The sequence below is a fragment of the Saccostrea echinata genome, unplaced genomic scaffold (assembly GCF_033153115.1).
Source record: "Saccostrea echinata isolate AGI-Se365-2 ecotype Australia unplaced genomic scaffold, CSIRO_AGI_Sech_v1 ptg000054l, whole genome shotgun sequence".
NCBI lineage: Eukaryota > Metazoa > Mollusca > Bivalvia > Ostreida > Ostreidae > Saccostrea > Saccostrea echinata.
In genome coordinates, this window is record NW_026889803.1 from 42,031,609 (window position 1) to 42,046,240 (window position 14,632).

General features: G+C 32.2%; 1 protein-coding gene across 1 annotated transcript; it reads left to right on the forward strand.

The window, feature by feature from the left end:
- The first annotated feature begins 7,086 nt into the window (after positions 1 to 7,086).
- Positions 7,087 to 14,385, forward strand: LOC133205200 (integrin-linked kinase-associated serine/threonine phosphatase 2C-like). Its single transcript, XM_061340959.1, has 10 exons — positions 7,087 to 7,149; positions 10,054 to 10,212; positions 10,319 to 10,436; positions 10,606 to 10,712; positions 10,868 to 10,961; positions 11,112 to 11,199; positions 11,556 to 11,674; positions 12,295 to 12,414; positions 12,785 to 12,866; positions 13,559 to 14,385. The coding sequence occupies exons 1-10, from the start codon at positions 7,119 to 7,121 to the stop codon at positions 13,700 to 13,702; spliced, it is 1,062 nt and encodes a 353-aa protein (XP_061196943.1). The 5' UTR covers positions 7,087 to 7,118; the 3' UTR covers positions 13,703 to 14,385.
- Positions 14,386 to 14,632: the final 247 nt, after the last annotated feature.

The window sequence follows — 14,632 nt, forward strand, 5'->3', positions numbered from 1 at the left end:
TAAAACAGCCGATGACCTTTTTTTTTTTTGCTTGTCAAGGAATTTTGGTAGTTGATAGTGCCCCCCCCAATTGAAAATGTTTGGCTGTGCCCCCCCCCCCCCAAACTGAAATTGCTTCCTACGGGCCTGTAAGGTCTGTTATTCGAGCGAGCCGCTCACTTGGATGAAACTTGTAAGGATGGTGTATCTATGGTTGCCTTGCTTACACATAGGATCCGATGCTGCTGGTCTGGCCTTCAATTTTTGAAAAGTGTTTGGGACAAGTCCATTCTAAAGAAACTATATTACCATAACTCATTGGATAAAAGTTTATAGTTTATATCCCACCAAAAAAAAAAAAAATAAAATAAATAAATAAATGAATACACGTAAATAAAACAAAAAAACATGAGCGATCCTTTATTTGTGAATCTGGCGTAATTACGCAGGTGAAATCTAATAAATTCAATGAAAGGTGCACATAATATAAAGACTAACAATTTTATTGCGTGCAGGATACTTAGTAAATGTACAAGGTATTTACAAACACTATACTATTATTATTAGTCATACCATACATATAGATATTGAAATAAACCAATTTATCCTTATAGGATCGAAATCAAGGTAGTATAAACAAGTCAATTATTTAACCCTTTCGACGCCGAATATAGTTACGTTTATAACGTCATGAATGCCGTACTATGACGTCAACTGAGACGTAAAATAATTTGCTTCAGAAAAAAGCGTCAAATTGATAATGAAACAAGCACCTGTTTAAGCAAGGTAATAGGATGTTCATAGTTTTCAAGGAAAATGCGCATAATATAGTCATATTCATTCCAATAATTTTTAATCCCCATAAAGTAAATTTAGCAGATATTATATATATCCTGTAGCTAGAATTCACAAGGAAATTCTTTACATACATGTATACCAAAAGCGACGTTTAGTCTTTTTCAAATAGTATTTTTACTAAATGTTATAAATGTATGACTGCCGTCACGAGAAAAGGGGCCCTTAAATAGCCTGGCCCTTTCTGAGTGCAAATATATATAACTTTTAAAAATATCTGATTTTTTCAGTATTTCATACGCATTTTAGAAAGGCACTTTAAAACAACGTTGACGTTAGTCACAGAAAACGTACTGATGTCGCGTTCAGCAATTCAAGTTCACTTTTAAACATTCTTAAAATTATTTAATAATCCTAATCGTTTTGACACATAAAAACTTGAGAAAATATTTGATATCTTTTTCTAAGCTGCTAGTATGTAATTATTCCTAAGAAAAGACGCCTTAGTTCACACTTTAAGAGGCAGACCCATTAATTAAGGAGGAGGGGGATCTAGACATTTAGGATCTGGGAACGGTTTATATTCAGTCGAAAAATATAACAATTTCACACAAAATATTCTTTTTATATTTTATAATCTAGCCCAATTAAAAATGGATATAAAGCAGGCGCACTTGAAACATTAAACCCCCCCCCCCCAAAAAAAAAAAATCGCAGATATCCCATAGAGAAAAAAAGAAATCCAACCCAAACAAGGGGTCTGCGCGTAAAGTGGGCCATCCCCTCGCAAAAAAGCAAATCGATCTCGATATTAAAAAAATTTTTACTTTCGGTTAAAAGCACGCATTCACTCTACCATCCACCCACCCACATCCACAAGCGCCTTACTTTTTCCCCCTCCAACTTTGTTTAAAAGAGAAGATAATAACACTCCAAGTATTTTCTGTATCACCGATGAATTCTAACGGGAAATTGATTCAGATGCATGATGTGTAAAATACGGTAGTTGTTTGTTTGTTTCTTTTTTTGGTTAAGTTTATTCCGTTCATAAAAAGTAATTATAAAAGTCTGTTTTTCTACTTCCAAGCGGATTTTTTTAATATAATTTTTTTTAAAATACGTTGATAGAATATTTTTAAATAAGTTTTTATTATTCAGGGCCGTAGGAAGCATTTTCATTGGGGGGGAGCATACATTTTCAGTTGGGATACTATAATATCGGCACAATTATTGGGGGTTCCTACAACCATGTTGTTCATACAAATCAATTTCTTCCAAGGTATGGAATACAAACATAAAAAAAGAGGCACATAATGATTCAAAAGATTGTGAAAGTTTATTTCATATACATGAAAATTGAAACTATTAGTCAATTTTTTAGTTTTTCCCAAGTAAATCAGGTTATATCAAAAGCTGTCTTCTGTTTTTTTTTTAACCTGTGCTCTCGATCATCGGCGCTTATCACTTGGACACAGCAATCGTACATCATATCTTAAAAGGGCCGAAACTGTAATCTCAAATGAAACACTAAGGAAATTGGTTTCTTTAAAATAGATTTCTAAGACCGCACGACATTAACTGGCAAGATTGGAAATATACAGCTTACATGTACCTCATTTCCATCTGTTACACTTAAAATATTTGATGATCGAGACGACACTGATATGGGCTGTCCAAACTCAAAAACTTTCTGCTTATTTCTAAGATCTAACCCCCCCCCCTTCTCAAGAAACAAATGTTCGTCCTCTTATTATTTCTTTTAAACAAAAAACATTGGACAGAAAACTCTGATTTATATATTATTATATAATATAATTATTACATAATATATATTAATATATTATATTAATTATTTCGAAATTGGCATTATTTATCTTCTATATCTATCACTAACACTGTGCGTACAAGAGTAGCTGAGGTGAATTTAAAATGAATTTCGAACTAGAATTTTAATCCAGACGCCCGCGCTGAATTATTATAATTACCCGCTCAAATGTTTTGACTCTAATAGATGAAAATGACGTAATCTGCATACATGTATTTCCAAACCTTGACAGTAAATGTTCCGCGGTCTTAATGTCGGAATGAATTGGAAATTCGCGATCATATTGCCATATACTTACTATCACCTGCTGGACATAGAAATATAGCCGTCAGTCACGTGTCATGTTTAAGCTTACTAAAGTTCGAAATTTCAATCCTAGGAAAAATAGAATTCCTTGTAGCATTGCGCTTGATCTGAAATAATGACCTTTCTGGATTCCTGGAATTAAAAAAAATCTCGCGAGAGATTTTATTGTCTGGTTTCCAACTCAGATTTACGGAAAGTTCTAAAATTATTATTTTTTTTTAAGTAGAGTTTGATCAAAGAGATGGTTGTTCTGCTCTTGGAGCTTTTCTATATTATGCATATTTAACATAGCTGGACTTTTCTGAGCAAAGTGAAATACAGCTGCATTACAATTTTGACGAAATCTGAAATTGAAACTGAAGATTTTGAAAGACTGGAATATATTTTTACGCAGTCATCTTCCTCCGTGACATCAGCTAATCTGACATCTTAAGGCTTTTCATACTTCGGTGCAATGAAATGTACATATATAACTAGTTATAATTGTAACGGGGACCGTTACAGATGTTCCCCAAACGCTCCCCAACACCCTTTTGGTGTCTTATTTCCTGTAAGCTTCATTAAATAAGCCAATGAAGTATATTGATAGTTTTTTGCATTTCACGCGCGCGCACGTGCATGCATGTGCAGGATGACCATGTCATCTCATCTATACTATTAATGCATCTTTATATTCTCAGTATTAAAACATTTCATCAAAAAATAAATAAGTTCCAGCTATATCAAGTATATTGGTCATCTTAGCATTGCACGCATGCGCACCTGCATGCATGTTCATAATGACCATGCCATTTTGTCTACACTTATAATATGTCGGTTTATTCTTAGTATCAAAGCTTTTCATAAAAAAATATAAAAGTTATGGCTACATTAAGTATATTGGTCATTTAACACATTGCACGCGCGCGCATGTGCATTCATGAGCATGATGTCCACATCATCTTGTCTACACTTTTAATATATCTGTATATTCTTAATATCAAAGCTTTTCATAAAAAAATATAAAAATTACGGCTATATTAAGTATATTGGTCATTTAACACATTGCACGCGCGCGCACGTGCATGCATGCATGCATGCATGTGCACGATGACCATGTCGTCTTGTCTACACTTTTAATATATATAAAAATTTTGAGTATCAAAGCATCTCATCAAAAAGTATAAAAGTTACGAGTATATCAAGTATATTTGTCATTTTACGCTTTGCGCGTGCGCACACGTGCATGCATGTGCATGTTGACCATGTCATCTTGTTTACACTTTTAATATATCCTTATATTCTGAGTATCAATGCATTTCATCAAAAAATATAAAAGTTACAGCTATATCAAGTATATTGGTCATTTTACGCATTGCACGCGCACGCACGTGCATGCACGTGCGCTCAAAATGACCTTGATTCCGCAAATCTACATAACATGCCTATTAACCCTAAAAAGGTTTCACCTCAATCGGATGAGTAGTTGACGAGATCACTCGCGGACAAAAAAGTACCCAGGAAGAAGAAGAAGAAGAAGAAAAATAATAATAATAATAAGAAACAGAGTAAAAACAATATGTTCCCCAACTTCGTTTGGGGAACATAATTATGTCTCAAGCAAGAATTGAAAATAATACGTCCAACACGTTTTTAATTTTTTTGTATAAGGCGATGCAGGTAAGCAATATCCATTTTATGTTTGAAACTCTCCTGCTCTACTCGACTCTCTTCATAGGCTAAGTGGAATCTCGAAATTACAGAACATGACGGGTATTTTTGCCTGTTACCACAGGACAGGATTAAAAACGTTTTTTTTCCTTTAAAGGCAGAAAGGTGTGTGTATATCCTTTTTCCTCAAAGTCACGTATAATTCAACGGAACTTTCAGAAAATGTCGAGATATCCGGGGTGTCGAGATATCAGAGTTGAAACTTGACGTTCAAGATTTCAATGCTAAACATAGCTTAATTATTACATACACGAATTCAATAGTCAATTTTAAAAAATGATTCCTTACATTTTTCACGGTCATCAAAGTTTTGAACGAATCTCAATTCTTCTTTTGTTTATTCGTTTGTTTGTTTGTTTGTTTTTTGGTGGTGGTGGGGGGTGTTTTTGTTTGTTTTTTCTTCTTTTTTTTTAATTTGTTTTTTTTTTGTTTTGTTTTTGTTTTTGTTTTTTTGTTTTTGCTCAAAACATCAACGTTGCTTTTATTTTTATTTTTCCCATAATGTACAGTTTCCATACTAGTGTTTGGTTTATGATTTTGAACTTTTTCATATCATTTGAATGACATCCATAACCACTTGTTATATGTAATAGTACATTTTTTCTTCTATCACTGATTTATTCTCAATCAGTGTTGCCATGTAAACATTTATCATAAGTTTAATAATAATTTCTTTACAGCCTACTCTACTATTTAATCTACTGTTTGTTCTGTTTCATACATATTTTTAAAGCAAAAAGTCACTGTCGATTTAATTCTCATTTTCTTCAACTCTAAGTATAATGCTCTTGGAAAAAGTCCACATCTGTTTAGCTGTATTCAATTCCTAAACAAGTTGCAAGTTCATTTCAAACTGGCTTTTACCAGAACAATTTCATATTATTTTCAGGGACTAATATTTTTTAATGCATTTAATCCATTATTTCAATTTTTTATTTAAACAAAATTTAGATTTTTTGTACCCACTCCTCCGTTTTATTGTGTGTTTATTTAGTATAGCTGTGTGCCCCCTCCCCTCCTCTTTGTTGTTGTTTAATGTTTAAACGTAGGTTCAAGCATCCCTTGTTACCGGTATTTATATTCAAACAACGATGATGTCTCTTTTTCAGTTTGAATTATTAGCGGTTGCCTTTTCATTCGGAATTTTTTTTTTGCTTGTCAATTATCTCTGCATGGTTAACCCCCCTCCCCCCAACCAACACCCATTTGGAAATCGACGCTATACACCCTGAGCTTGTCTAATCGAGTATATCAATATGAATAACTAGGGATTAAAATTAAAATGGTTAAAACATTTTATAAGGTGTTATTCAGATTAAAAAACCACTTATATAAAAAAAAATGCTTATATATGTGCACAGAGCTATCTCTCTCTCTCTCTCTGAAAAAAAAATATGTGCATGTAAATGTATATATTTCCGGGGAAAATCAGTGTAAAACTTTCCGGCAACAATGAACCATAAGGATGCTAACGGAAAGTGCGCCATACTTTATTTACAATTCTAGCGTACTCCTAAACTGACGTCATAATTTAACTTCAACGTAAGAAATATGACGTCATGTTTAGACCAGTACCTATGTACAAATAATGACCTATATTTTTGTCAAAATATAGATATTATTGTATTAAATTACACGTAAGGTATATGGTTAATAAAAGAAAATGTAAAACATTTATTGAAAAACGACATTTTTGTCGGTTTGGCGTTGACACAGTAAACGACATTTATGTCGCTTTGGCGTCGAAAGGGTTAAAAGAATATAGAATGAACATTTCAAATATAGTTTTCTGAACTATTGCATAATAGATGTTTATGGACTTAATTAAGGACGTGTATTAAAGAAAAATTGAAAACTTAAGACACTTCCAATAGAAACCGGTGTTGTTGTCTAATAGTAGCCGTAACATAAGTTTCTCCGCATGAAAACGCTTTTGTTTTTAAGAAACCGTTTGAAATGGGTTATTCTATGAAATAATCAATACGTTTTACAAAAATACACCGATCTGTCGATTCATTTTTATCAAATATCTAAACATTTTGACGCTAATTAAATATATGTCTTATGTGCATGTAAGTGTGTCCGAGACTTATGACAGTTTTCGTTCTATACATCAACAATCCTTTTATTCATAAAAAAAAATTAGAGATACATGTTAGTTTTAAAAGGTATGTTACGTTCCGTAAGGGTGAAATAATAAGCAGCTAAACTTTGATAATTGAATTATTGACCATTTTATTGAGCCAGCGAAGAAAAATACTTACCATTTCGTCCATTTTTTTCCAATAGCAACCGCACAATTTTTAGATAGCAGTAATGTACGCGCATTTTTTCTGATAGCAACCGTTTAGGTACTACACCGTGATCATTATAGTTTTATTTTAAAATTAAATCCGACTCCGGAAATTTCAATTCTTGTAGTTTTGGTTTTTGTCAATATATGTTGTAAGCAATACATGTTTCCGGTGTTGATTTTGTGTGTGCACATTTGCTGCAGTAGAAGATGGATTTGTTTGGTGACTTGCCTGAACCAGGTTGACTAAAATTTATTTTTTTGCATTTTCTTATGGTGAAAGCTCAGTAAATGAACTTGATCCCGCTTATTCTCTTTGAAGAAATGCATAGCCTACATAAAATCTATTAGAACTAGTACTTTTCACTTTCAATAATTCAAAACATGACGGTTGACGGCTATACCTGAATATTTACATTTACAAATGTTTTCTTTTATATGTATCTATATCCGTATAAACAACGGGTTCCTCACGTCATAAACGTTCGACGTAATTTCTCAGTAACGTCATAAAGGGTCGACGCGCAATCAATGAATAGAAACACGTGCCGTTGAGTTTGTAAAAATAAAACATTTTCACGCGTTAAAGATTACAATCAGGCAAATATAAGATATAAATAAGTCACAAATGTAAATGGAAGTAATTAGGTATCATCTTAAAATATCTATTGTAATAAAAATACGAGTTGGTACGAGATCAATTTTACCATAATTTGATCTTGTGACCAACCCATATTTATATCCCAATAGATGTTTAAAAATGATACCTTATCTCTTAAATGATCACTTTACTAAAGAGATAAGTGGTTAGCAGTATAAGGTATTGATGTTAACAGGTCCAGCACAATCTCGAGAATTACAACAATCTCAATGAAGTATTTTAGTACAGTTTTTCACAAAAATATTTTTATAAAATAAGAAATGGACAACAAGTCGCAAACTATTTGCCTATACTCATATTTATGCTTTAGATTATAAAAAGAACTATTCAAATCAAAATAATTGTTTAAATAAACAGTGTTGCTATTGAACACTTTAAACTAAAATATTTAATTCCATTGTTTGGGTGACTGTATACCATTTAAAGTCATATATGGTATATTTTTTATAACTTCAGACTAACTCAAATTAAAAAGATCTTGATATTTGTTTTATTACTTTATATAAAGCTAGGACTTTCCTGTTAATTATACATTTTAAGTCAATCACGTTTCAAAGATATTAGAAATTTAAAACAATAACTGATTTATTTAACGACTCCGCATTTAAATAACAGACACAGTTTTAAGTTTAACTATGGAAACATGAGATTATTCAAGTTTAAGATGGGTGAAAATTTTTATCTGAACGTAAATAATATATATCATGTTTATCTACACTCAATTTCGTATTTTTATTTTTTAGCTTTAAGTGTGTGGTGTGGCTAAGTGTGATTACTTCAGATTGTACTGAATCATTACCAATTAAATTATCCTTTAGACCATGCTAATTGGCATCCTTTATAATTTTATTCAAGAAGTAAATGTGTGGTCATAAATCATTTGTTTATATAGCCCCATAACTTTTAGAACTTTTAGTTTCAAAGTATCTCAAGGAGATGCAATTTGATAAGTGATTCTTTCATGTACTATTTTCAAAACAGTTCAAAGATGACAACTTTCACTGCACCAAATTTGGACTTTTTTTTTACATGGCTGATGCAGAAAAAATTGCACATTTAAGAAAAAAGCATGACAAAAAAGCTAAATTAAGCTATTTTGATTACCAAATCTAGCTGTCTTGAATAGCTAAATTAAGCTATATAGTTAAATAAGTTAATTCAAGCTATATACTAATATAGCTAAATCAAGAGATTGCACCAGACCTGGTTATATAGCATACTTGATTCTGACGAATTGGGGCACCCGGATGAACTGGTGATGACTGGCAACACACTTGAGTGTGAGCTGGTATTGCCCATGCATCATGCCTGGTGAACCAGTTGAGCCAGAAAAATATTGATTGGCTTCAGCATGGCATCCTTGGAGATGGTAGTATCAAAAGTGGATTATTCAAAGACATATTTAGCTTTTGATTGAGGTATGCTGGTGAAATGAACTTCTGAACCTGATTGTAAAAGTGTACATGTAGTCCTTTTCTATGCCAGGTATTTAGAACAGGAATGCAATATTTCCATCTCTGCATGTACACTCATCAGGTTGCTTGATTCTAAGCACATAGCTGGGTTTACCCAGCTTAATTAGACTCAACCTAATTTTATCAGAATTAAATATGCTCATAGCTAACTTTGCTAATAACATTATGCCATAGACTAACTATTCTTCAGTCTTAGAACTCTCTGCTAGGAATTTTGATTGATTTAAAAACAATCTGTGAATATTAAAGAGGGAGTAGTCCCTGGCAGGGAGTAGTTTTGGAGGGAATCATGTTCTGTGTAAAAGACATTATTTTATTGTATTTAGTATATATATAGTTATAATAATATTAATAATAATAATATTAATGTATATATATATTTTTTTAAATGGCTGTAAAATCTTATTAGTGTTGGATGGAACATTGAAATTAAAATGATTATTTTATCATCTTTATATATTATGTAAGAAGTTAGTCATAAAATCCATTCTGACATTCCCATACATGAAAAAAAGAAGAAGAAAAAAAGTGTTGGTTTATTGTTAACCATAGACACAGATTTTTGCATAACCAGGGGTCTCTATAGCCAACTGATGCAAATTTAAAAAAGTATTCAAAATATGTCATTTACACTTTTTATACTCTTTATCCTAGTACATTCTGTTTCATTTTCAAAATCAACATATTCCCCTGATTGGCAGTATTGCTGAGACTTTGCTGAATTTTGGTAGTTGTTTACATAGATTTTAAATTATTTTGCAATGTATGCCCTAAACTATCTCAATTAACAAAAAGAACAGATTACATTTAACAAAGACCAAAAATTTTACTTTGGATAAAACATATGTAGTTTGAAAAAAAGTCGCAAGGTTGTAAGTGATGTTATGTGCATATAAACATGGCACTGAAGAAGTTGCTGTAATATGTAAATCCCTGGTATAGCCAATAATTTTTTAATGATATGGTTTTTTAACATACTGTACATGTTTATAAATTCCATGTACCACAGGCATTAGTAAATCCCCTCCTGTAAATCTCTATGAAGACAATCCAGATAGAAACAATTCAAATACTACTTTAGACTCCATGAAGACAGAGAGTGTGAACAATTGTAAAAGAAAAGCTGAGGAAAATAATGAAGACAAACCAGCAAAATTAAAAACGTCAGGTATGAGACCTTAAACTGTGATTTCAAAGATCATTTACCTGACAAATCTGAATTTAGCATAGTGTCATAATATATATGTGTATTGTATAAGCAATGTGTTTTACAGTAAAATACAGATTGTCTCCCTTCTTTGCTGAGCGACAAGGTGAAAGAGATGAGATGCAGGATGAACATGTATTATTAGAAGACATAACACAACAGATTCCAAACCTTCATCCATCTGTGTAAGTTAATTTTAATCTTTGCTAATTAATTTTTTTTTAAAAAAATCCTAAGAAAGCTTCCATACAAACATGATATAGTGTATGTCATACTTAGTCTGAGCACTAGAAGTTGTAATACACATAAAGGAGATACACAGTATGTTTAGACTGATTAATTTGACATTTACAGGTATCGAGTTGCTTTTTTCGCAGTCTATGATGGACATGGCGGAGCACGGGCTTCTAGGTTTGCATCCCAGAATTTGCATAAATTTCTTCTGGATAGGTTTCCAAAGGGTAATGTTCCCCACCCTGCCTTTTCAGTTGTGTATATCAATTAAATATTTTCCACCTATTTAATATCAAAGTGAGATATTATATAATTATAAACTTTTGTCATTTCTGTGGCATCCGCTCCTCTATTTTTACATACTTTGCCATGTTCATTATAGGTGACATTTCACAAGTAGAAAAAGATCTGAAGAAAACCATGGTGGAAGCCTTTAAGAAAACAGATGATGAATTTTTGAAAGAAGCAACTAAAATGTATGTACAATCAGAACCATTGCATTTTTCTATTGATGTATAATTTCAATTTTACTTTATATTGTTTTAAAATTTGTGTTTAAAATTCATGTATATTGTGACATTAAACAATTTTATAAAAACATGGCACTTGATTTGACAATGTTACAGAAAGCCAGCTTGGAAAGACGGAACAACAGCCACAGTTATAGTTGTGGTCAATGATACAGCATTTATAGCTTGGCTAGGTGACAGTCAGGTAAGCTAACGGAAAGTGGAGTAAATTTCAACTGTTCTTTGGGCTTTACAAAGGAGGCAGGGGTTTCTGTTCCATTGTTTGTAATGCCCAAGAGTGTATCTTTCTGGTAAAAAACAATCAAATGCATATTTATATCAAACATTGTCATGCATTTAACACTTGTGGTACGGCCCTCTTTTGATGCAGTCCCCTGCCCTTATAACCTTAATACTTAGAAAGTTGCACTGTTTGTTAAAAAAAAAAACTATTCAAGATATTTTTATCAAAACTCATACACTGGTATATTTCAATTGTGTTCATTTACATGTATGTTATATTTCAAAAGATGTGCTTCATGTTTTAATTTTGTTTGATAGGCAGTTTTATGCAGAGGTAAGGAAGACAACTCTTATGTTCCAATACCTCTGTCAACAGAGCACAGTCCCTCAGTGTATGAAGAGAGAATCAGAATTCAGAAAGCTGGAGGCCATGTCAAGTAATTTCACATCTGAGCTGTCTTATTAATATTTTGTTTTACTGCCATATAATACTATAATGATACTATAATTAACAGTTTTGATTGAGATTGAAGACTTGTAGAATATCCCACTATGGGACATGGAGACCGGTCCTTTGGATGAGACCGTATAAACTGAGATCCCGTGTTGCAGTAGGTGTTGGCATGAAAAAGATCCCTCCCTGCTCAATGGCCCTGAGTGCCAAGTATAGGTCAAAATTTGCAGCCCTCCATCAGCAAGTGGTGGCGTCTCCATATGAGTGAAGAACTCTCGAGAGGGACGTTAAACAATAAACAAACTTGCAGAATATTGTTCTTTTGTTGGTCTCTCTGTTCTTCTGCAGACAACCACTTAAACTTTATACCTATTTTGTGACTCATACAAGATAGAGGCTTAATACTTACCTTAGTTAATCATCAAAATTTTATGTCAGTCAAAGTTCTGTCGAAGTTTTTACCATCAGTGAGACTGCACTTATAAAGAAATGTTATTTTCGAAAAAAACCTGCCTTATATATAAAATAATTTGAATGTCTTGTTTCATAACTTTTATCTAGAGATGCCTGATGATAGTAGAGCTGTTCAATAATTTTTTTCAGGGATGGCCGGGTTTTGGGAGTATTGGAAGTGTCACGCTCCATTGGTGATGGTCAGTATAAAAAGCTTGGAGTGTCATGTATACCTGATGTCAAGAAATGTCAACTTACTGACCAAGATAGGTAAAAGGAAAATATAATCAATCACTTCCTTTCCAAACAATTGGGCATATTCATATTTAATCGTATTCAATGTACTACATTTAGTAATCATATCATAAATAATGCGTTTTTATTTAATGTTAAAATTTTACGGCTAATTGTATACATAATTTGTATATTTACATTGTATATATAATTGTAATTGTATACCAAATACAGTGTACATAAAAAAATGAATTTGAAGAAAAATCAGAAACATCATACCTTTGATGCTCACCAAAACTCAAGATGGGATAATATTGATATCATTGTGTGTTTATTCCCCTGTTCATTGTAAATTTTCCCATTGTATGATTCACTAAACTATTTTTGTTGATATCTGTACTTATAGATATATTGTGCTGGCATGTGATGGACTTTGGAAATGTTTTTCCTTTAAAGAATGTATCAGCTTCACAAACAAAATTTTGGAGGTATGAAAACCATAAATTCTAATCAAATCTTTGAATTTTAAGGTTATATTATGTAAATATGCAAAATGCAAAAAAAATTGTTACCCACCTATAATAGAATTTCTTTCCTTCTTCAACTACATATCATGCTGTCATTCTGTCACAGTTGAATGTAGTTTTCAAATGTTGTTGAAAAAAATAAACTCCATTCAAATGGAGGACCATCTGTTACTATCTGTATAACAGACACTGAGTGATACAATCTGAAGGATGAAATGACCGTGTACTTGGTTCCATGATTTGAGGGCCTAGTTACCCATGTACATCTTTTGATCTGTTATTCCTTTTGAGAGTAACCTTTACAGTTTTGACCTGTGTATGATTTTGCCACATACAGTCAAATCTTGAACTCAGTGGGACCAAGTAAAAAGTTTGAGATAGCCGAGGATTTAAGATATTGAGTACAAAATACTTAAAGAATAAGTGTCTAGGACTTTAAATCACTTCGACATACCTATGGTATTTGAGATATCAGTGTTCGAGATACCGAAGTTTAACTTAGTGTTGTACTATATATATGTAAATAAAAGCCAGTATTTTTAATTCAGATTTTACCTGTGGCTTCTGTAAAAAAAATGGACTCAACAAGAAAGTATCATAACAGCACTCATATCTAATCAGAAATAATTCGTAAAATTTTCTGCTATGCCTAGGATGAAAATATACAACAGACGGATGGTAAGACCTTGAGAGAAGTTCGCTGTCAGACCGCCTGTCAGAAGCTAGCTAACGAAGCAGTCCTTCGACTAAGTGCTGACAACGTGACTGTGGTGTTAATATCCATTGCCAAAACATGATAGAACTCATGTGAATAATACAGACTTCTCAAATTGCAGCTATTTATAAATTTTTTTAAGTGAGATGTGGAGATTGACAGTACTATGAGACTCGATCAGTTTGTATGAATGAATTGTTGCTTTGGAAAGTTGAATGGTGTAAATCATCTGTTAAATCTATTTGCTGAATTTCGATCACTTTAAATACCTTGGGGGGAAAATTCAGTTAGCAATGAAATATTCCGAAATCTAACAAGAATTCATTTTGCTTCCTTTACCCCTTCTTAACCACTGAAATTTTACTTAATATGATTACTGCAGAAAGTTTCAAGATGCTGATTTAAACCAACAAATCATAAATCCATGTATAGGTAATGGTCATTTTTCTATTTATTTAAAATAAAATGCCACTGTTGATGGTAAAATAGGAAGGCTGTATCCTGAGGTAAAGTACAACCTTGGTTATATACTCTAGGAAATCAGAGGATTAAAGATGAGAGGTTAAAACATGTTAAAGAAAAGTGGTTGGGACTGCTCAATCAATTGCCATATCCCTGGTGTTCCAGATATGATGATACAATATAACTGCATGGACATGTACCTATAGCATGAAACATGCATGAATATTTTTAATTTTCTATAAAACGGATTTTGTATGAATTGAATGCATTTTTTGTGTTAACGATAATAAAACATGAAAGATCTGTGTTTTTTAGTCAGAGATATATGTAGTTATTTATGTCTGTTTTATTTTTACCAAAAATAAAAACACAAAATTCTTCTAAAATGAGAGGAATGACAATTATCATCAGAAGCCTTTCATTGTTAAATTAGTTTAACACCTGACCTATATTCTTTTTACCGGTAAACTTGATGATGGTTTATTTTTGAGGCTATTTGACCTTTTTTTTTTTTTACACTTTTGATACAAAACAGGTCCCTGACCACAAA

Coding starts and splice junctions, on each gene's coding strand:
- LOC133205200 (XM_061340959.1), top strand. CDS start 7,119: ATGGATTTGTTTGGTGACTTGCCTGAACCAG. Junction 7,150..10,053: donor TGGTGACTTGCCTGAACCAG/GTTGACTAAAAT, acceptor CATGTACCACAG/GCATTAGTAAATCCCCTCCT. Junction 12,415..12,784: donor CAACTTACTGACCAAGATAG/GTAAAAGGAAAA, acceptor CTGTACTTATAG/ATATATTGTGCTGGCATGTG.